This window comes from Eucyclogobius newberryi, unplaced genomic scaffold (genome assembly GCF_026437365.1).
Source record: "Eucyclogobius newberryi isolate DKJ021-1_F unplaced genomic scaffold, fEucNew1.0.hap1 SCAF_3, whole genome shotgun sequence".
NCBI lineage: Eukaryota > Metazoa > Chordata > Actinopteri > Gobiiformes > Gobiidae > Eucyclogobius > Eucyclogobius newberryi.
In genome coordinates this window covers 25,160,725-25,182,738 of record NW_027315945.1, presented here as the reverse complement: position 1 = coordinate 25,182,738, position 22,014 = coordinate 25,160,725, and the positions used below count along the sequence as shown (strand labels likewise).

Genomic DNA, 22,014 nt, shown 5'->3' with positions numbered 1-22,014 from the left:
TTTAACAATGTTTAACAATACTATTTTCTCATGAAACTGACATGAGTCAGAAGTGATATAAATAGGTGATAAGAGTCTTCATGGTACATTAGCTGACTGGTTTCAACTTACAATGTGTACTTAAGTTTTGTTTTTGTAAAACACTAAAGACGGCATTACAAAACAAGTTGCCATAAATAAACATTTTTATCTCTACAACATTGAGAAAAGTCACTCCTCCATTACTCTGTGCCTTCATTTGTGCATATTTCCTTGCTCCTTGTTTCACAAAGCCTGTCAGCAGAGAAGTAGTGAGCTAAAGTCTGATGTCGATTCCTGGAGGGAGCATCTTTAAAACGCAGCCCACAGTCTTCACATGTATAAAGCAGAGGGACTCTATGATCATCCGACAGAGCAACCGCCACTTCTGACTTTTTGTCATTGCCGCCACTCGGAGTTGAAATGTTAAGAGGCGCAACAATCTTGCTGGAACTCAGATTGGAGGAGTTCATTATCTGAATACTTGGGGAAGAGACAGTCCTCGGCCTGCCCAAGTGTGAACCACGACTTGCCGATCCTTCATCTTGACCTTCAGGGATCAGACCATGGACAGTCCGATAGTGGAAGCGTATCCCAGATCTGTTGGAGAAGCTTTTTTCACATATTTTGCAGGTAAAGGGCCGCTCACCCGTGTGGATACGAGTGTGGATTTTGAGCGCTCCAGATTGCGTAAAACATTTTCCGCAGTGACCACACCTGTACGGTTTCTCCCCTGTGTGTGTTCTCTGGTGGGCCCTGACCCCTGCCAGATGTGGGAACCCTCTACCGCAAAAACCACAAGAATAAGGCCGTTCCCCAGTATGAATTCGCCTGTGTATTTTTAAAGCGCCCGATTGGCTAAAGCTCTTTCCACAATCAGAGCAAGAATACGGCCTTGCGCCTGTGTGGACATTAAGATGGATGCGAAGATTACTGTGCGAGTTAAACGTCCGGCCACAGTCAGTGCAGAGAAACCCGGCCGGTTTGTCGATGTGCTCCGAGCGCTGGTGTTGCAACAGCTGGGAGGGCCTTGAGAAGGAGGCCGTGCAATACATACAGGGGTGTGCAGTCAAAATAGGAGTCTTGTTATTATTACTCGAATTTGGCTCCTGCTGCTGTGTTTGTCTGTGTTGATTGTACGGACACGCCTGGCTGCCAGCAGAAGCGGAGTGCTGGCATGAATAGCAACAGCATGTGATCTGAGGCGATGCGTGCGAGTGACCGAGTTGAGAGCAAGCCAAGCAAGATGTTAAAGAGCAACGTTGATGGTGGAGGTGGTGATGGGAGAGGGAGAAGTCTGGTTGGGAAGCTTGAAGGCTTCGTTGGCAGCATAAACAGGGGAAAACAGGAGTCTGCGGGAAGGCAGATCTGGAGAGAGGTGCTTCAGGCCTTGCTTCACTCCCTCGCTGCCTATCAACAATGGCTAAATCAGAATTACTGCTGCTAGGCTCTGTATTGTCTGTGCTGTCAGGTAAACAGGAGTTGGTCCTGCTGAGGTCTTTACCATCTGGGTGTGGTGGAGGTGATGAAGACGGTCTCGGTTGAAATGATTGGAAAGAGGAACTGGAGGATGGACAGCCAGGGCAGGTGCAGGCACGATGCAGATCTAAACAAATACAAATGTTACATTTCACAGCTACCATACGATGGCAATAGTTTTCATCACATTTCTATACTGGAACCAATTCTATTTCATTCTTTAATTTTCTTTTACTTAATTATGACAAACTGCAAAGATCCTATAATAATAATCACCCCTTGTCTTCTTCTCAGCACCAGGATTCACGCCTCTCTTCATCTCCCGCTCCTTTTTGCAGGATTCAGGCTGAGGTTCAATGACGACCCCTTTGAACTTGTGGACGTCTCTTGCAGCCACGCCCCACGGTGTCACGTTCACGACCTCCAGCGGACTCTTGCGGGGCTGATCCAGGGCACCTCCCGCCGTTATGAGCTCGCCAATAAACTGATGCATCTCCATCCAGGAGCACCGTCCATGCTGCAAAGGGATGCGCGTGAGAGTGGGCGTGTGAACCATAACAGCCCTGCATACGTTAGAATATCCCGTGTCTCATGCGATGTTATGTCATTATTACAACAATTTTGCCTTTATGGATTGCACGTATTATCACTCCGATTACGTGCAATAGGAAGGCAACACATTATTTGACGGAATTTGCCCCCCCATAAAACTGTAATCAGCTCGCACTTACAGAGTCGTGTCTGTCTTTGTCCATATTGACATCTACGTGCATCAACGTCGTTCCTTCGGTTCAGAAATCCCGACTGAAGCATTCAAACGGGAGACGCGCGACACGTTTGTTGCACATTACTTTTGTCTGCGCTTATGTTGCAGCTCGGCGCCTCATTTTGATGCATTTCCGGATTTACTCAACCACGTGACAGGAGTTGTAGTCTTTTGTCACAAACGATGATCAAGAACGTTAGAAAAAGGGAACATTTTTGAAACTGTTCATCTGTTAGGCACTGTTTCTTGAGATGAACAGTTTCAAAAATGTTCTTAATCGAAATCTTATCATTATCTGATTTCTGGAGTTATCAGGTTATTGAAATGCCATAATAAACAGTTGCATCTGAGGTGAGGAGTCAGATGTCTTCCTGATTGTACAAACCCGAGCAGGTTTTTGGCATTAAGGCAGATAAAAATGGCACATAAAAGTCAAAAAGAAAATCTGATTTCATATAAATTGGGTCGTCTGATTTTTTCTAGTTTTCAGGTTCTTTTCTTCTACATGTAAATAAAACACAGAGAAAGACTTCCCTTGTTTACTCATTTATTTCCCAACTCAGTCCCAATGTCATCACAGACCTGCACCCCCTCAGATAAATAATTAAACTAAATGCCATTCAACGATCCATACCGCTAGTACCTTGGTAACATACAGGTAAGGAAAAGGCCCATTATTTGCTTAAGAATACAAACACAGAACCAACATTGTATTAGTGCTACATCAAGAACAGCATGAATACCCAGTGCTTTAAATGAAATTATTATTCAAGAGTAAAAACTAGATATCACTTAAAATATCGTGCATTGTAGACTGCATAGTAAGTTTGTCTATAGCCCCATACTACAAGGAAAGTTATCACAAAAAAAACAGTTGGAATGCATTGTTCATCAAAATATACCCAGAAATATTGAATTATAATCCCCTCTTCTGTAAACTGAATGATTAATAAGGTTGAATAGAAATATATTATGTCTTAGGAAAACTGTTAGTGCTTTGAAAACAGCAAATCTTTACTTTCCCATTTTCGCTGGGTCGATGGTTTCGTTTTCCTCACAGCTGTTTGTTGGTGCCGACACTTCAACTTCCTCGGCCTCGCTCTTTATTGAAGCGCTGGGTGCATTTTCTGGGGCTGACCTCTGCGGACTCGTTTTAGTTGACAAATCCAGAGGTGTCGGGTTCGTCTCCCGTTTGCAAACTGCTCCCGACCCAGCGTTCGCCGGCGTTCCCTCCACACTCCCGTTGGATACCAGAGCAGTTGGAGGCGGGATCTCTGGCACCGACAACGCCTGAGGGACTGCGCACGGTAACAACAAGTTTCTACTTTGAGTTTGACCGACGGGAAGAAACAAAAGAAGGTTAATTCCAGGCGGCGGGGGCTTGTCAAGGGAGAGCTTCCAGCATCCTTTAGTGGGGTCATCACAGTCCTCTTGTTTCACTTGCATTGGATTAGCTGGACCGTTTGTGTGTCCTATGGTCGATGGTCCCGTGACCGTTTGACCTGGATTAGTCTCCTTTTCTGGCGCAGCGGTCGTCGTTACTACGGCAGTGGTCGTCGTTACTGCGGCAGCGGTCGAACTTGAGTCGGGCGCCGCACTCGCTGTACTGTGAGACGGTGATGTCGAGCTGTTCACCACCGTTTCTGAAACCGGTGGGAGTGATTTGGACACTTCCAGAGAAGACGTGGTGTTGGTTGATTTTTGTTTTGATTTTTTACTTGACAGCTTCTTTTTTGATGGTTTCTATAAATAAAAAAATGTATCAGAGTTAGAATAAAAATACGTGCCATGAGTGAATACGTGCTGGCCATTAACTGGTCTGATTTGTTGTTGATTCTTTTGAACTCTTGTGGCTTTATTAGACAAAGTATTAGACATGGCAGGAAATTTACAATGAAAATGAAAGTTAATTTGGTAAATTAAATTGCATTGTTGAAAAACAGCCATAAGAATTCCTGTTTGCAGTCTGTCAGAATCCACGTGGGGGACACAGCAAACATGTGGAAGAGAGTGCTCTGGTCTGATCAAACTAAAACTGAAGAAGAGACAAACCCGAAAAGACTTTCAGCAGTAATTGCAGAAATAGGCAGTTCCATAAAGTATTGTCTCAAGGGGCCTGAAAACTTTTGCACTCTGCACTTTTCAGTTTATTAAAAAAAGAAAACACCTGGAAATCATGTATGATTTTTCTTTCACTGCACATTGTGTTGTTCATTCACCACAAATGCAGTTTACTGTATTTAAGTTTGTGATTGTGACGTGACATAATGTGGAAAAGCCCAATGGGTGTATGTGCTTTCTCAAACAAATCCATCTCTGCATGTGTAATGTTCATATAAAATGCAGTTTCATATCAAATGTAAAGGAAGTGGAATATTAAGGCATAAAGTACTGGATACTCACTGTGGGTGGCGCTTCCTGTCCACATGTCTTTAGGTGGCTGTCGTAGCTGTGTTGGTGAGGAAACCCCAGTCCGCAGCTCTGACAAAGACAAGGGGATTGTCCAGCGTGACCTCCCATGTGAGACATCAACAACAAGGCCGATCGAAAGCCCTTCCCGCACTCTGCACACTTCAGCACTCTCTGGTGAGCGCCGGCGTGTTTCTTAAGGTCGTCTTTAGTCTCAAACCTCTGTCCACACTCCAAACAACGAATTTCATCACCTTTATGGTCCTGATTGCCCCAACAACCAGTGTCCTTTTTGTGCTGCTGGAAGTCCTGATCATTAAGGAACTCTCTCAGACAGGCCACGCAGTGAATGCTTTGGGGCTTACACTGATGTCGAAGGTACAGCCTCGCAAGCCGAAAGTGACACCTGCATCGGACACAGGTATAAGGCAACAGGCCCAAGTGAGAGAAACTGTGCTTAAGCAGGGCATTTTTCTTGGTAAATATCTTTGGACAATCTGCACATTTCAATTTACTATAGCACGTTTTACTCTCTAGATGGCGCTTGAGTAGTTTCTCTTTCGGGAAATAGCGGCCACATATCTCACACCTAACTTTACGCATGCACGTGAACTCGATGTGGTGTTGACAAGTCTCCACGTTAGTAAAGACGCGCTTGCATCGGTCACATTCATAAAATTTGTCTTCAAAATGATTTATCGTCAGGTGGTATTTTAAATCAATCTCGTTTGTAAAGCGCTTTAGACATATGCGACACTTGGGCTGCTTGATTCTGTGCCGGGCGTGTGCACGAAGGTGATCACGATAATTATGAATCTGGGAGAAACGTTTCCCACATTCAGCACAGGAGTAGGGCCGTGCTCCGGTGTGCAGGTTCATGTGATCCTGTAGTTTAAACATGGAGAGGAACTGGAGGTTGCAGATGCTGCACTGGAAGTTTCCTGAAAGCAAAAAAAAATAATATAAATATTTAAAAAACAAGCCAGGAAATTATGTAAATGTTCAATTCAATTATTTAAAATAGATGCCAATAATCACACAATATATTTTTGGTTTGAAAGGATCATTTATGTACTGTCAAAAGTTAGATTGAAGAACAAAGATTATAATCTATCTAATGCATGTAACTAATGTAACTTTTCTGGTAAGTCTTTGGTTTCCATTGAGATGTTATTGCTTTGCCTAGAATGTGCCGCAGTATGACATTAAACTTTTCTAGATTGAGTTCATACAGTGAAAACGTTCTTATTATGAGCTGATGGCACCTGCTTGCCTCCATGAAGATGGAGAGATTAATTCCATACTGTGGAACATTCAAGGCAAAGCAATATTACATCTCCATGGGAACAAGCAGGTGAACCACCTGATTGCAGAAACGTTACAGTGCACTTTCGATCATGTTTTAGGAATGTTTTAAAATACATTGAAGATCAGACATGGAACTTTGCTCTAGACTTTGTTTGATTTTTATTCCACAATATTTATATATTGTAGAAAAAGATTCAGTTGAAGTCATCGCCTGATAATAGCCTGTCCTGTTTATATATATATATATGTTTGCACCATTTAAACTTTCCCTGAATAGATAAAAACAGACATTATCAGGAGGTTCCGCCAGTGGGCAGGACTTATGGGCGAGTTATATATATTACACCGACTGCCATATTTACACTTGCATATGGAAAAAAAACACTGGTTTAAATTAGACATTCAGCCATACCATCTGCCCCATTGCCCTCCTCTTCCTCCTCTTCATCATCCTCACAAAAGTCATCTTCATCCTCAATATCCTCTTCCACGTAAGAAACATCGCTGTCATCGGAATCATCCTCGATTTCCTTCGTCTCCAGCCTCGCTTTCTTTGCACCTGCATTCTTTACCTTAGCTGGCTGCTTACGCCCCAAAGGCTGCATCTGTTGACCTGGTAAAGACTTTGGGGAAGTGCAGTTTACTGGTGAAGAATCAGCAGACGGTGACGAGTTCGGAGGCGTCTCTGCCACAGACGCTTCTTGGGGATGGACGACGTTTGGGAACCCCATCTCAGTCAGCTGGATGTCAAGGGTGTATTCAATAGACATGGCTGCTGTACACACAAACAACAATACGTGTAGTTTTGCCTTCATGGGTCATTTGTACGGTATAAAATTAAAGTGTCAAATTGAGTATGGCGAAAGTCGTCTTACTTGTCAAATATTGGAATGCATCTATAGAAATACGTGTTATTGACTACGTACTTCCCAATCCAGACCCAAAGGTACAGTTTCTTGCCTGACAAAGAATAGTTATATCAATATATATATTCAATAAACGACATGATATAGATTACCATCGGGTTAGTCTATAATCAGACAGTGGGTAATGACAAATATAATAGGAAAGTAAAGCAGTAGTTACATTTACTCGTAACTGCATAACTCACCTGAACGAAGCAGCAGCGAGAAGGAAAACAAATGCAGTGCCACAATGACAGGAAGTTATGAAGGATGACAGCACGCCTGCCGGCCAGGAGGGGAGGTGCATCCGTGCGAGGAGAACACTAGGACAGGAAAATAAAAGCTTTTTGTACCATGCATACTCCATGGATCTATTAAAATATCGGGCACACTGACGTGCATTATATTGCACTGTATGATGGAAGCTAGGGCACTTTCATTTATGCACAAGTCAGTTTCAATCAGGCACACAGCACTTAGTAATCCCTCATTTGTCCAGGAATGGGTCAACATGTTTTTAAACTGTGGCTGCTGTTACATGCTATTTTTACAAGATTAAAATGGCATTTGCACATAGAAATTTTATATTTTTCCGAAACTTGTTACAATCCCTGTAATTACTCATATATTGTGGTTTGCATGTAATTTAAATAATCTTAACAGTGCAGTAATAAGGGATAGGATTTGTGTCCATGACAATTTTACCACAGTAAGCACTTAGCAGTATAGGTATGCTAACTTATAAGAGCATTTTCACTTGCAAGAGTATGTTTATTACATTGTAGCTATGCAGACATGTCAAAACAATTTAACTTTATATACAGTTGTGAGGCTATAAAGCATTAAACAGCCAGGAAAAAAAAGCAAAACTACAAAATTAAATTCCTTACAAAGAAAACAAAGCTAGTTGGACAGTTCTGCCCACAGGCCGAACACTACAAATTGCATCTGGCGCGATTAGCTGGAAAAAACAATAACTGTCATTAAAAAATCTATACTTTGTCATAATTTAGAGATGAATATAATCAAAATATCAAATGGTAAAATGTACAATATAAACTATAACTTGTACAAAAACACGTCATTTATAAGATGATTAGATGTTTCACAATTTTGGTACAGTTTCAAATTATTTAAGCAAAACTGAAGTGAGATCAAAAAAAGTCAAGCAAAGTTAAAATACACAACACACAATACACAGAAAATGAAATGATAAAAATTGACATTTTTTAAACAATTAGGGATGAAATGATTTTATTTCATTTTTTCCAAAATGTTTGTTAGTCAAATCTAATGCATATCCTCAATCAGCTCATTGTCAACACACGTCAAAACAAGTTAAAATACCAGTCTCCTCTCGTCATTTCAAGTGATGCATCAAAACTACGACGTTAAAAGAAGAGACCAAAGACGGACTAAAATCTTCAGAGCCAGACAAACCGTTCCAATTATCTTTTAGCTGCTTGGTTTTCCTCCTCTGTGTGGGTTTTTTCATGAGCTTTCAATGTACGCTCGCGGCCGAAGCTTTTACCACACGTTGAACAGGCAAAACGACCAAGAGCGTGGACTCTGGACATGTGTGCATCCAGCTGCTCCTGGCGGGAAAAACTCTCTTCACATTCTTCACAGGGATGAGCTTTCTTTTGGGTGTGCTTCTCCTTTTTGTGGGTACGTAGCTGAGTCAAACCAGGGAAATTCAGGTCACACTCGGGACACGGCATTTGACGAGATGCAGCAGCCTCAACTTTGGGCTTCTTCTCCTTTGCTTGGTCTTCATCTGCAGGTTTTTCACTATCATCATCTTCTGTTTTGGCTGTGGCTTTCGCAGGACGGCCACGCTTTGCTCCGCCTGATTTGCCTTTTTCCTCTGCAGCGCCGGTCGGCTCCGCTGACTTTTCAGGGTCCTCAGATTCTTCGCCATCATCTTTCTTCTTTCGCTTTCCTTTTTTGTCAGCTGCTGCAGCCTGACCACGTTTTTTAGGTGTGGCTGTACCATTACACTGTCCATCTGGGCCCTCGGTGTGAGAGAGAAATTCAGTCTCTGATTCAAAACTTTGACCACATTTTTTACATGTGGGAGCTTTGGCAGCGTCTTCCGGCTGAAGCTCAGTGGTCTCTTCTTGGCGCGGGTGCAGGGCCAGTCGATGAGTGCGGAGCATGGCTGCACTCCTGAAGGTTTCACTGCAATCTTTACAGGGAAACTGTCTCTCCGGGCACTGCTGTCTTCTATGAACTGTTAACTAAAAACAAATTTACAATTCAGATTTGAACAAATAAATCGGGTTCACAAACTTTTTTACAAATATATTTCATAAATATTTTACAAAAAAACTGGAGCAAACCATGTCTAAAATAGGTCCAAACCACAGACTGTATCTAGACGTTAACCAACTACAGCATTCCATATAGGAAGTGAGCCTGGGTGCAAATTTGCTCCTTTGAGACTGGCTCCCATTCACTTTCTATTAAAACATTGGCATTGTTCTTACCAACTGCTGCTATCAGGCCCATTATTCTGGACCTAAACAGTTTGTTTTAAGAAGTTCTACATGATCCTGGTGTTTTTATTTTGCTAATGTCTTTGTAAATCAAGGTACGTATTAACAATAACTAACCAATCAGGTGCCTTCTTTCGCTGAGCTCCGCTCCAGTTTGTTTTAATAACAGATTTGATTGACAGCTAGCATGGCTCGTTGTAACGTGCGGCATAAGGGGCGAGTACTTTCTACAACCTTGCCCCTGATTGGCTCTGTGGTTGCTATGAAATATGAACTCAGATTTGCGCATATGGACCTCAGGGCTCCACATTAGTCACTAAAACTATAGAGTCCCTACGTCCACTAGTATATACAGTCCATGGTTTAAACCTAGACTAAATTCTGTAATACTCACTTCTGAAAATGTTTTGAAGCTTTCTTTACAGTGGGCACATTTGAAGGGCTTATCATCTTTGCTGTGAGTTGGCTGGTGTTGTGTCAGCTCCTCGGATGACGAAAAGGTTCGATCACAGACATAGCATGTGAAAAGAGTGTTTCCCTGTGAAAATAAGTAGACTAAGCCATTTAATGGAAAGACAGTTAGATGCCTCCAGTAACATTGTGCAAACAAACCCAAACAAACAATAGATAGAAAAGTGATGAATGTGACTATAAACAGATGAATAGCATTACCTGCTGCAGGACTTGCTTGTACTCTTCCCTGTGACTCTTTTTCATGTGTCTTTCCTTGGCTTTGGCACTACAGAAAGTGATGAAGCACTGAAAACACTGCAGATTTTCATGCTGGTCTACAAATCACAAGAGAGCAATCAGGTCTTTTTTCAAATATAATTGGGCTTTTCCAATGACAATGTTTGGCATCATACATACATGATGTGACAGTTGGTACTGGGGGTCCATTTGTTGCAAGTTTGATTGGTGCTGCAGGTTTTGGAGGGGGGGCTGCTGCAGGTGGATCTGGCAATGCCCGTCCCATCACAATATCCTCTATGTTCAAAATATCAGAGTCCATTGTAGAGTTTCAGCACCCCTTGAAAGTGGAAAGACGACCCAGAAAACAAGAATAGTTAGAAATGACCAACCACCCAATTCAGATAATTAGCTCTTATGTTCTCCATTTATTACACAGGGCAAGTATTGAGTTTGAGTTTTTGCCAAACATATATACTAACACAATTAGAAACATTTCAGATGTAAATCTACTAAAAAAAATAATCCACCGCGCCAAGGGAGGAGAGCCACATAACGTAGTAGAAAAGGCGCCTGAGTGCGAGGCATTTCAGTGCAGTCAACAGATGGCGACATTTAATCGGTTTTCAAAAATATTTAATACGTGAAGCAGTAGTATTAATACTTAATACTGAATTTGTCATCTTAACTGTTTGAATTCTCAAGCAACAATGCCTAAATCTTAACCTTAGGACCTCAAACATTGACTTTACAGTAGTGGGCCATTAGCAAAGGCTAAAGTGTTAGCCAAGGGAAAGCTAACGATCGCGCCACTGCCATTGTCTTCATTATTTTAAATTAATTGTACATAGTCGTGCAATAGAGCGCACATCTAAAGACGGCTAAGGTATAAATTAAACAGTAAGGCAGCGCAAACTCCGAACTTGATGAGAACTTAAAGAAAAGGCTATTGCACGTCTGCGCGGGCTAACACAACATGTTAGCTGTAGCTAGGCTAACATGGAAGTATGTGCTAATCACAGAAAATTTGCGTTTATCAACATTGGATTTATTAGTACAGTTATTCCGCATGTTAAGATAAATTATATGCAATTTTACCATGATATATTTTAGAAGTGCAAAATCTCACTGCCCCTTTTACCTTGTCCACCAGCTCTCTGAAGGTAGTTTGACTGAAGAGTTTACTCTGAAGACGCAAACAGAACAACCAAGCGCCACTTCCTGCTTTGTTGTGATCACGAGGACAGTCCGTTCTCCCAGTGGACCAAATTTAAGTGAAACAAACACTAAATTATTTATTATTAGTAGTAATAGCCTGTTTATTTCTACCCTGCAGTATTTAGCCTACTTCATTTTTACTTTTTTGATAACACATTTAAATTGAATTAATACAAACACAAATATATATATATATATATATATTTTATTACATAACTTTACCCAATCAATTTTGTACATGATAAATAAATTATGCAAATTAAAAAATAAATACAAAAAGGTATTGGAGATGAACTTCTGCGAAGTAATTTTATATGGCTACATTTACATATTAAAAAAGGTTGCTCAGTTACTATCCATACGTGCACGCACACACATACACACGCACACATGCGCACACTGCTTTCCCAAATTTCCAGAACAATCTTTCTCACAGTTTAAGGCAATACTGTTAACTTGGCTCATATTGTAATTTATGAACGAATGATTATAACTGAACCCCATTGATATTATTTTGCTTGATGCCCTTGACTGTGAAAGTTCATGAAGCAGTTATGGTTGCGTGAAATACAAAGAAATACACAACATTTAAGACAAAGTACTCGAGACGTCCTTTGACAGTCGCCAAAACGGCACTTGCCTCCCTCTCCCTCCGCGAGCTGCTCAGGCCAGTGTCCCGAGCCGTCATAGCGAGTGGCAGCATCGGGAAGAGAGCTTTTGTGTATCAAGCTGGGGCTTTGGGCATCACTGGATGAATGGGCATCCTCTGTCTGATGGGCAAGAAAGTCCTGCATGTCTAAACCACTGGTGAGGATCAAAGCTTTAGAGACTTCCAGTCTGAAGGCCAGTAGTGTTAAGGGTGTGTCAAGATGTCTGGCATCCTGTCTATACAGTAGCCAGGAGTTTACCAAAGCCAGATCCGTCAGATACCAGAGTACTGTTTGAGGCCAGCAACTTGGAGAAAAAGAAGCAGGGGGAATAGAATAGAGATTTAGCAAATCTTTGTTGAGGCGAGCTGATATTTGTGCCTTTTCAAAACTGTCAATGAGAGAAGCCTTGTTTCTTTGGCCGTTTCCTATAGTAGAAAGGATAAAGCCACAGTGTGCTCTCCGCAACAAGAGTTTCCCATCAGAGCTTACAAACTCATCTCCTATTTGTCCTTTTGCTCCCCCTACTTGACCCGCACTATGAATACCAGCTGCTAAAAGTCGTTCCAGCATGGCAGGTGTGGAAAGTTCCTGCTTACAAAGAAAAACCATGCTACCTTTGGGGGGCATCTTCTCAGCCACATCCTCTTTGTCTGAAAAATCCAATTTGAGATCAAGATCCAATACCACCCCATCAAAATTGACCATGATTGTACAATGAAGTGAATGCTTGTTAGCATGAGTCCTCGTAGTTAGTGGGAGTGGATACCGATCAATGGCATAATCCCCCAGTCGCCCCAGGGAGCGACAGCCTTTGACAAAACGCTCCAATACATGTTGAATCTTCCACAGAGGATCAGAATTACCACTTTTACAATGTTGCAAATCACCATAGTGCATGTTATCAGAAGCATTTGAAAAAACAATTGGGTCATCTTTCCTACTGTTAGTACGGTTTTGTTGATTGGATTGTGGACAGGCGAGTTTCAATATACGAGACAGCTCAAGAAACCGGGTCAATGGCATGGCATCAGCGACCAACGGGACCCTAGTCAAGTCCTCCCAGTACAGCCGGGGACTGGGAAACTGGAACACAAAATGACAGGCAAAATCACTAAAGAGCAACAAATAAATAAAATAAAACACAACTAAGTATAACAAACCTTTAGGCTTCCCATTGCAATGTGGATGCCGACAAACTGTGCAATTTCTTCGACAGTGACAGGGCTGGACAAGTTGTTAAGTTTATTAGTGCAATTTGAAATTTCCCGCCATGTATTCCAATTGAAGTACTTTGAAAAGTAATCAACAGGCTTTTTGATCATGTTATTCCCACTTCTGTCTTGAACTGTCGTTACACTACAAAAAGAAAGCAAAGAAATAATATATAGTATAGAGATAATAGATGCATATATAATGCACAATTGAGTAGAAATCAGGCATACCTGACATCGGACTGATTTGTTAAAGCACCCTGCTTTTTGTAGAAGTCAGTCATTATTTCTTCTTCAGAGTCAACATGAGAATCCGACCATTCAAAAGTGCAGTCCTCCTCATCAGAACCTTGCAAAAGTATGTCACGTAGGTTTGGTGCCGTCTGCTCCACAACCTCTGCAACTAAAAAGAAACAAAAAAAACACACAATACAACTTCAACACAAAATACTCATATACAACAGGACAAAAGACAGCTTTCTTGATAACTGGGGGTTTGGAGCGAAACCATCAGCTCAAATAAGAAGCACATTGGACAAATTGAGCCAAATAAAACCCTTTTTATTACAAAGAGCCTTGTTTCCAAATGCAGTTAGCACTGCAAAGGAAGGTACTGCCACAAGGAGGCAGCGGCTCTAACTCACACTGTAGTGTTCTTAGGCAAGACATGTCACTATCCTCGCCTAGTGTGAAAGTGGTGTGTGCGTGAATGATTAGTGGTAGCTGATGGCGCAGATTGGCAGTCTCCAGCCTCAGTCTACCCAAGGGCAGATGTGGCTACAAAAGAAGCTGATGAGATGCATGAATGATACACTTTGGGTATCTTGAAAGGCGCTTTATTCAAATCTAATGCATTTTATTAGTATTATTCACAGTTAATTAATTGCAATTGACTCTCACCTTGTCCATCAGGAAGATCGAGTCCTGGTTGTGACGTCACTTCTTGTGGGGCAAAAGCATTATCTGTCGCCAGAAGACTCAGCATTAATACATTTAATTTGTTCACACTTGAAATTATAGGTTTGTCACCGGTTCTGTTCATAATTTTTATGGACAGAATTTCTAGGCGCAGTCAGGGGTCGGAGGGTGTCCGGTTTGGGGACCACAGGATTTCATCTCTGCTGTTTGCAGACGATGTTGTCCTGATGGCTCCATCAAACCCGGACCTGCAGCATGCACTGGGACGGTTTTGTAGCCAAGTGTGAAGCGGCTGGGATGAGAATCAGCACCTCCAAATCTGAGGCCATGGTTCTCAACCGGAAAAAGGTGACTTGCCCTCTCCAGGTGGGTGGGGAGTCCTTGCCCCAAGTGGAGGAGTTCAAGTATCTTGGTCTTGTTCACGAGTGAGGGAAGGATGGAGCGTGAGATCGACAGGCGGATCGGTGCAGCGGCTGCAGTGATGCAGTCGCTGCATCGGACCGTTGTGGTGAAGAGGGAGCTGAGTCGAAAGGCAAAGCTCTCGATTTACCGGTCGGTCTACGTTCCTACCCTCACCTATGGTCATGAGCTTTGGGTAATGACCGAAAGGACAAGATCGCGGATACAAGCGGTCGAAATTAGTTTCCTCCGCCAGGTGGCTGGGCGCTCCCTTAGAGATAGGGCGAGGAGCTCGGCCACACGGGGGGAGCTCGGAGTAGAGCCGCTGCTCCTCCACGTCGAGAGGAGCCAGTTGAGGTGGCTCGGGCATCTGTTCCGGAGCCTCCTGGGCGCCTCCCTGGGGAGGTGTTCCGGGCATGTCCCACTGGGAAGAGGCCCCGGGGAAGACCCAGGACACGCTGGAGAGACTATGTCTCTCGACCAGGAACGCCTCAGGATCCTCCCGGAGGAGTTGGAAGAAGTGTCAGGGGAGAAGGAAGTCTGGGAGTCCCTGCTTAGACTGCTGCCCCCGCGACCCGGCCCCGGATAAGCGGAAGAAAATGGATGGACAATTTATATTATTTCCTACCTGCAGTGCAAGGCTCAAGCGGATGGTTGACCTCTGGCGACGCAGGTGTGGCACTTTCAGCCGCTCCAACTATCACCTCCCTCTCCTCCTCTTTGACAGGGTAGAATAAGCACTGACTTGAGCTGCAGTTTTGAGCAGCTACGGCACCATCTGTTGTCTCCATAGCTTCATTTACGACAACAAAAATAAAGTGTTACATATAGATTATGTGTATAAAACAATATCGGTTAAAAATATTTACCAGGGCTTGAGGAGCTGGAATTTGGCTCCACGTTCCAGCAGATGCGTTCCTCTCTCTGTGCCGTCTCTTCTTTTACTAGAACCGCCCTTATGTCACGGTGTGGTGCACTTTGACCTCTCGAGACCCCTTGTGTTGAATCTGCAATACTCTCCTCCATCTTGATGTCTTGGCTCTCATTCTCAAAATCCTACATGTAAAAAGAAAATGTGGATGACAAAATATTAACATACTCAAATTAAACTACCACCACCACCACCACCACCACCACCACCACCACCACCACTACTACTACCTGTGTTTGGTTCTTCTCTTTATTAGCAGAGTGGGCTGACGTCACCACCGTCTCCAGTACAATTCCTGGAGACTGATCCCTTTCCCAGTCATTGTTTTCTTGTCGGATTAGTTCATTTGCGCTCGATTCTTGGTCCACTGTTTCCAATGCAGAGGCAGACGCTACATCTTTCTGAGCAGATGTTTTGGCAGTGATCTGAACCTGGCGGCGGTCAAGTTGGTCATAGTTCGAAACAGAGTCTAAAGCAGCTTTTTCGTACAATATCTCACAGTCATTTTGCTTTGTCTGTTCTGACTCTTCGCGGGAGACCTCTCCTTTCTCCCTCTCACGCTCAATACTAATCATCCCTTTGCTGCCATTTTTGTTCCTCTGAATTATTGTCTCCTCCTCTTCTTCCTTGATCTCAAGTTGATGTGTGGAGCAAGAAACAGTGTGCAACGTTGGATCGGTTTGTTTAGCGGCCGCACCTTCGCTCTCAGCAGTAACAGGTTCATTTTCTTTATTTTGTGAATCGTCTTGAGATGCAGAGGCATCATCTTTCTCACTTTGTTCTCCGACTGTGACCAAATCCACTTCAAGAAGCAAGTCCTCCTTAACGTCTTCGTCTGTGGTTGCTTGGACTTGCATGTCAGTGCCGCTTTCTTTTCTGGTCATTTCGATTTGGGGAAATGGTTTGACAACTTTAGGTCTGCGAGCGTCATCAATAGCTTTTCCACCCTTATCATAGTAAACTTCACATGGGGGAACAAGTAAAGATGGGGACGTGTTCACAGCTGGAAAAGTAACACAACATTCCCTGTCCAGCTCTGCCATTTCAGGTTCAGTGTCCCAACCTGTATTCAAACTTACTGCATCTTTATTTACTTCCGTTGGCAGTTGGTAAAGATCCATTTGCGTCACCCCTTCAAAAAGATTTCCATTTGTAAATGTAATGCCAGGACTCTCCACGATATGCACCGTTGCCTTGTGATTTTGAAGCAATAAAACGTCACTGAACCGCTGGCCACAATCCTTGCACTCGATAGCCTTCTTGGACGTGATCACTCCTTCAGTTTCCACTTTTGAGGACGCTTTTCGCTTCCTGGTAGCTTTTGGTTTTGGAGGAGTGGCTTCTTGCTTTTTGGAGGTCTGAAGGGAAGATAACAATGTAAGTGCTTTCTTGGATCTACCCCCTTTTTTCTTGTTTTCGGGCGAGATCTCCTTCGAAGTGGGATTGGCCGGACTGTCCTTTTCCTTCGGGGATGTTTGGGTCTCGCTCAGTAACACTTCCTGTGTCTGTAAAGGATCCAATTTGTGGACTTTGAGCTGTGGTTGTTTGTGCCCCTTTAGCAGCAGTAGAGAATCTTGAATATGGGAAATGGATTTATCAGCAGGTTCAGTATTTGATTGTGGAGTGGCTTGCTCTTTAGTTTTCCCTAAAGTTTTTTTTCTGTTTTTTGGAATCTTTTCCGGAGCGTCTTTAGACTGAATCATTTTCTTCTGTTTCTTTTTAAAAACGGGTGAAGCCACACCAATATGCTTCTCAGTCTTCCTTGTCCCCGCCTTTTGCTTTTTCTTCTTATTTTTACCTTCTTTCCGTTTAGATGCCTGTTCGTTGTCTTCAGAAGACGCAGGTACTTCTATCTCTGCTGTAACATCAGAGCTCGTCACTTTTTTGTCCTTTCTACCCTTTTTCTGTATTTTATGTTGATCTTGACCTGGCGATTTCCGTTTTGGATCTTCTTTAGTTGGTTGCTTTGATGACTTGCTAGTTTTTTTGCTTTGCTTTCTCTTATTTGGAGGACCAAATTTCACCACAAGATGCGACTTTTTGGCTTTTTTACATTTCGCAGGCTTAGTGGGGAAATCATCGTATACAGATGATACAAATTCGTGCATGTATTCCTGCAAAAAAAATGCTTTGGGCGGTTTTCTTTTTCGTACTTTGACCAGTTCCTGAGCCGACATTACATTTATGGGCGTCTCAGAGGTCTGCTCCAACTGCGTGACGTTCATTTGTGCGTCATCGACCGTTCCCCCTTTTTTCTCTTCATCATGATTATGCATTTTCTCCACATTCATTTTTGGTTCATCCATTACCATTTGTTCTGTAGTTGGCTCGTCTGCTTGTCCGATACGTTTATCCTCCTCTTCAGTAAACTTTTGGACATTTGGCTCTGCACAGTTGGTTGGCATCAGAGAATCAGGCGCATCTTGTGTAATAGTCTCTGTTTGGTATTCAGGAAGAGTCTCTTGTGGACTAAAACTGCACACTGGGCCAATATGTTGATCCGTTTGTATAGGTGACATTTCTAGCTCTACCGTAGACAATAGCGACTGCACAGACATACTCGTCTCATGCTCGCTGATGGACGGCTGTTCAAGAGGAATCACTAGATCGTTATTTTGTGTAAATGTGGATGGTGGAATAACCCTTTGAAGAACATTTCCAGATTGCTCTAGCTCAGCAGTTGGAGTCAGCGCAGGGGTAAGTTCAAGAACAATAGTTTGATCAAGAGCAGGTGCAAGATTTTGTCCTAATACACCAAGTATTTCATCTGTTTGCAGCTGCTGCTCTGTGTCCCTGGGCTGTGGGAAAATGACCTCTGCCACTGGATTATCTCCCAGGTTAGACTCCAAAGTAGAAAAGGGAGGGTTTAAAAGCTGCCCATCAGGTGTGATAGGCTCCAAGATAATCGTTTGCTCCATTGGATCCACATTGGTATCATTAGTCTTTGAATTCATCCCCATAAAATCAACTTGTGGCACACCCATATTTATAGTTATTGGTTGTGCCATTTGCTGAACTTCTAGCGGTGGAGCGTCAGGTGGTACTTGCCCCAAAATGACTACCTGGTTCACTTTTTGTATATTTCCCAGCGATTCAATTAGCCTGCGAAGTTGTTCAGTGTCGAAGTTGGCGTCGACTTTTTGCAAAGGTCCATTAGGTCCAACCTGCAGGAGCGACGGCTGGGAAATTGAAATCGGAGTAATGATGGGTGTCCACTGCCTCACCAGGTTTCCACTTGTTTTGGTCAATGCTGATTTTGAGATGTTGTGCTTTTTCTTCATGTGGTAATGCCGTGTCTTTGTACTTTTGAAGGTTGCTTTACAGATGGAACAGGTGTAAACCGCTAGAAGTGCACCTAGAAAGGGGAGGAAAAGAGAGATAGTATTTAAAAAACAAAAACAAATTTAAACAGTCCTAAGGTTCACAGGGAAACGAACACAAGTTTGACAAGAGAAAAGTGACAAGAGAATGAAGATTATTTATAACAAAATCTAAACACGTCTTGTTTATTTAGTATAATAAAATATCATTATAGTAGTAGTTCCTGTTTTGTGTACATTACATAACATGTATAATAATGCTGTTTTTATGAATTATCTTCAGTAAAGGAAATATTGACCACCTGGCTGGCAGGTTGGTAAAAAATTAGAGGGAAAAGCTAGAGAAAAGTACAATTTTCATTACTCAATATTAACGAGGAGGGATATAAAAGGAAAAATATATTTGTTGACATTGAAACCTTTATCTTTCAAAAGAGATTTCACCTTCTTTCTTTGGCAGTGCTCCTTCTGGTAAGTGGGACTCCAGGTGTTTCTGCAGGGCTTTGGGCATGGAGAACCTCTTGCCACACTCTTTACAAACATAGGGCCTCTCTCCGGTGTGTGTGCGACAGTGGTACTTGAGTAAAGTCAAAGTTTTGCACGGTTTCCCACACTGTGTGCAAGTGTAACCATGCTGTCCGAAATGAACTTTTTTATGAACCGAGAGCTCTGACAATTTACCAAATGTCTGTGCGCAGATAGGACATTTAAAGGGGTTCTTCTCTATGTGTGTTTTTTGATGGGCCATGAGCTCAGTCGAGTTTGTGAAATGGCGGTCACAGACGTAGCAGGCAAACAGAGCGTTCCGGAGAATGGACTGCTCGTACTCAGCAGGATGACTGGCCTTCAGGTGGCGCTCTTTGCTCTTGTGGTCACTGAATATTATATGACATTCAATGCACTGGAGTGAAATCTGGGATGCTAAGAGAAAGAGGAGAAAAGGCATTACTACAGAAGTTCAAATTTAATGAGCATGCAAAACTTATCAAAAACACAGTTAGAATTCTTGTTATTACACGTTTATGTTTCCAAAAATAATAAAATCACCAGCACTTAGTCTCTATGTAAATCTGTTTAAAACACTGTCATCGACCCCTTCACTACTGAAAGAGCTGCTTTCTGAAATCTTAGTAATGACATTCATTCATTCATCTTCATAAGTAAGTAGTAAGTAGTGGTGTATTCAACTGTAATACTCACAAGTGAGAGGTGTTGCCGGAGGTTTGGACAAATCAATCTTTAGTGGATCCGTCATAGCCTTTTTAGATGGAACATATTTCTTTCCAGTTCGCGCTGCTTTATCCTGTTTTTTAGGTTTTGGCAGAACAATTTTAGCAGGAGAGCGGTCTGATTGTGAATCCAAATTGCGCTCTAAGAGCTTTTCTGACAGGGTATGTTTCATGTTTTGTGACATTTCTTCCGCCTCAGGCGTTGATGTATGTTCTTCTATCTCTTCAAAGGCAATAACTAGAGTGTCATCATGATCAATTGTAGATAACTTGTCTTCCTCTACAAAACCTGGTTCTTGTAGCATCGGTTGAGCATCACTTTCCATAGACGTTTCCATGTTTTTGTCTGCGTTAGGACCACAATTCATTTGGACTGGAGTCTGCATCTTCTTCTTAGTGCCTCAAAAGTTCATCAGCCTAAAAACAACATGCAAAATAACAGTGATCATAATTAATGTATACACGTGCCATAGTAAATGTTGGTTTAGATTAACTTATACTATACGAGATTGCTTTAAAAAGTTTCAAAAGGCGTCTTTGTTAGTCAGGAGGCGACAGCTGGTGGCAATGAATGGACTTAACCCTGTTGTATTATAATTGATGGAGACAAAGGCTCTGCCACAAAAAGACCTAGAATTTTGCAAAGGTTTTCTGAATACTACACGGTTCTATATAGATATTAATCTTCCACGCCTCTTTGAACACTACTATTGTTAGCCTGTTAGCCTTTGCACTGATTTACGTTTAGTATTAAGAGTTATTTACACTTCCGGAATGAAACCGAGTCTCTAACTGGCGCTATGCATAGGTGGACAAATGGCGTCAAAATATATGTTCAAATATGACGAGATGGAGGGATAAGTTACCTGTGCACATTCGGTCGACCACCACATCGCCCAAGCATCCCAACATCCTCTGCTCTGCTCCCGCACAAAGCAACAGAGCGACCGCTGCAGACGCGTGACGTCAGGCTGACAACACTGCGAGGCATTGTGGGAATTGTTGTTTCTCCTTTTTTCTTCTTCGAGTTTATTGGCCAGCTTTAAAACGCGCGTTACCGCCACCTGCTGTAAGTTAGCGGACATGTTGGTTCTTTGTGCTCATACTGACGATGAGTGAAAAAGCAAAACAAAACCGTTGAAGGACACGTGACGATTTTCTAAATTTTGACTTTTTTTGGTGTGGTTATGCCAGTTGCACATATAAATGTCAATGTTTTACACCAATCGATGTCGAGAAGAGTCAGAAAATTAAAGGAAGTGGCATGAAACTAGGAACACTCGTTCAAGTCAAAGTATAATTTACATGAAATAAACAACTTTTTTTACGCTAAACAAAATAAAGGTGCACTCATATCTTGTTTGTCATTTAATGAAAGTAGATTAGATTTTGTCCAGTGTTTGCTGGTTAATTTCCTAGTGTGATGTCATCAAATAGGAAGTTAATTTATGAAACTAAAAAATGAGTTATCCAACCTGTCATGGACACTTTAACATCCCAACTTAAACTATAAAACTAACTACTATAAATGTACAAATACTAACAGCTCGAAAAATTTGAAAATCGATTTTGTTATTGCCATTTTCCAGATCCAAATGACTATTTTTAATGCATTAAATCTGTCTGAAAGTTTACTTACTTTTTAAAAGGATACTGCAATACTTTTACTTATTTTTTATTGTATTTTGTTAGATTTAGATTTTTTTTTTTACATTTAAGCAGCATCGTGGACAATATCAACTCTGTGTTAAGTCTAGGCCAACTGAGCTGTCAATAATCCTGGTGGTAGTGAACGCCAATAAACATTTTTTTTCCAGATTGATGCAGACTCATTCCTTCCTCACGTGTCGTCTCCTTGACCCTCTTCACGGCTTCACCATATGAGATTTTCTTTTCTTTCAATCGATCTGACCATCCAGTTTTCTTCTCGGTCAAACTCGAAATCCAACTGTTTCAATGCAAGGACAGCACGTTGGCTCTACCTCACGGAACACTCCGCACTCTCCAAATATTATTTATTTACAAGATAGCAGTAGTTGACATGTTTACACGGGCACATCATTTG

The 22,014-nt window shown here is 42.2% G+C and overlaps 4 protein-coding genes across 4 annotated transcripts; all 4 read right to left on the bottom strand.

The window, feature by feature from the left end:
* LOC140373644 (uncharacterized) lies at positions 1-2,392 on the bottom strand. Its single transcript, XM_072460245.1, has 3 exons — positions 2,229-2,392; positions 1,774-2,014; positions 1-1,624 (listed from the first exon to the last, which is right to left on the bottom strand). The coding sequence occupies exons 1-3, from the start codon at positions 2,268-2,270 to the stop codon at positions 222-224; spliced, it is 1,686 nt and encodes a 561-aa protein (XP_072316346.1). The 5' UTR covers positions 2,271-2,392; the 3' UTR covers positions 1-221.
* Positions 2,393-2,833: 441 nt separating this feature from the next.
* Positions 2,834-6,958, bottom strand: LOC140374085 (uncharacterized). The gene is made up of 4 exons (XM_072460866.1): positions 6,856-6,958; positions 6,393-6,755; positions 4,667-5,613; positions 2,834-4,006 (listed from the first exon to the last, which is right to left on the bottom strand). Exons 2-4 carry the CDS (start codon positions 6,748-6,750, stop codon positions 3,278-3,280), a joined length of 2,034 nt encoding a protein of 677 aa, XP_072316967.1. The 5' UTR covers positions 6,751-6,755; positions 6,856-6,958; the 3' UTR covers positions 2,834-3,277.
* A 677-nt stretch (positions 6,959-7,635) lies between these two features.
* znf576.2 (zinc finger protein 576, tandem duplicate 2) lies at positions 7,636-10,486 on the bottom strand. The gene is made up of 4 exons (XM_072460736.1): positions 10,254-10,486; positions 10,056-10,171; positions 9,778-9,921; positions 7,636-9,125 (listed from the first exon to the last, which is right to left on the bottom strand). Exons 1-4 carry the CDS (start codon positions 10,393-10,395, stop codon positions 8,334-8,336), a joined length of 1,194 nt encoding a protein of 397 aa, XP_072316837.1. The 5' UTR covers positions 10,396-10,486; the 3' UTR covers positions 7,636-8,333.
* Positions 10,487-11,486: 1,000 nt separating this feature from the next.
* znf576.1 (zinc finger protein 576, tandem duplicate 1) lies at positions 11,487-20,929 on the bottom strand. Its single transcript, XM_072460127.1, has 10 exons — positions 20,816-20,929; positions 19,921-20,366; positions 19,165-19,641; positions 15,631-18,755; positions 15,339-15,525; positions 15,098-15,262; positions 14,047-14,115; positions 13,384-13,555; positions 13,102-13,297; positions 11,487-13,024 (listed from the first exon to the last, which is right to left on the bottom strand). Exons 2-10 carry the CDS (start codon positions 20,333-20,335, stop codon positions 11,801-11,803), a joined length of 6,030 nt encoding a protein of 2,009 aa, XP_072316228.1. The 5' UTR covers positions 20,336-20,366; positions 20,816-20,929; the 3' UTR covers positions 11,487-11,800.
* Positions 20,930-22,014: the final 1,085 nt, after the last annotated feature.

Excerpts from the sequence above, each read along its gene's own strand:
- LOC140373644 (XM_072460245.1), bottom strand. The coding sequence starts at position 2,270 with ATGCACGTAGATGTCAATATGGACAAAGACAGACACGACTCT. Across the intron at positions 2,015-2,228 it reads ACAAAGACAGACACGACTCT|CATGGACGGTGCTCCTGGAT; the intron begins GTAAGTGCGAGC and ends ATCCCTTTGCAG. Across the intron at positions 1,625-1,773 it reads TGCTGAGAAGAAGACAAGGG|ATCTGCATCGTGCCTGCACC; the intron begins GTGATTATTATT and ends GTATTTGTTTAG.
- LOC140374085 (XM_072460866.1), bottom strand. The coding sequence starts at position 6,750 with ATGTCTATTGAATACACCCTTGACATCCAGCTGACTGAGATGGGGTTC. Across the intron at positions 5,614-6,392 it reads GGAGGGCAATGGGGCAGATG|GAAACTTCCAGTGCAGCATC; the intron begins GTATGGCTGAAT and ends TTTTGCTTTCAG. Across the intron at positions 4,007-4,666 it reads GACAGGAAGCGCCACCCACA|AAACCATCAAAAAAGAAGCT; the intron begins GTGAGTATCCAG and ends TTTTATTTATAG.
- znf576.2 (XM_072460736.1), bottom strand. The coding sequence starts at position 10,395 with ATGGACTCTGATATTTTGAACATAGAGGATATTGTGATGGGACGGGCA. Across the intron at positions 10,172-10,253 it reads AGTACCAACTGTCACATCAT|ACCAGCATGAAAATCTGCAG; the intron begins GTATGTATGATG and ends TGTGATTTGTAG. Across the intron at positions 9,922-10,055 it reads ACAAGCAAGTCCTGCAGCAG|GGAAACACTCTTTTCACATG; the intron begins GTAATGCTATTC and ends TTATTTTCACAG.
- znf576.1 (XM_072460127.1), bottom strand. The coding sequence starts at position 20,335 with ATGCAGACTCCAGTCCAAATGAATTGTGGTCCTAACGCAGACAAAAAC. Across the intron at positions 15,526-15,630 it reads AAGAGAAGAACCAAACACAG|GATTTTGAGAATGAGAGCCA; the intron begins GTAGTAGTAGTG and ends TTTTACATGTAG. Across the intron at positions 14,116-15,097 it reads GCTTGAGCCTTGCACTGCAG|ATAATGCTTTTGCCCCACAA; the intron begins GTAGGAAATAAT and ends TTCTGGCGACAG.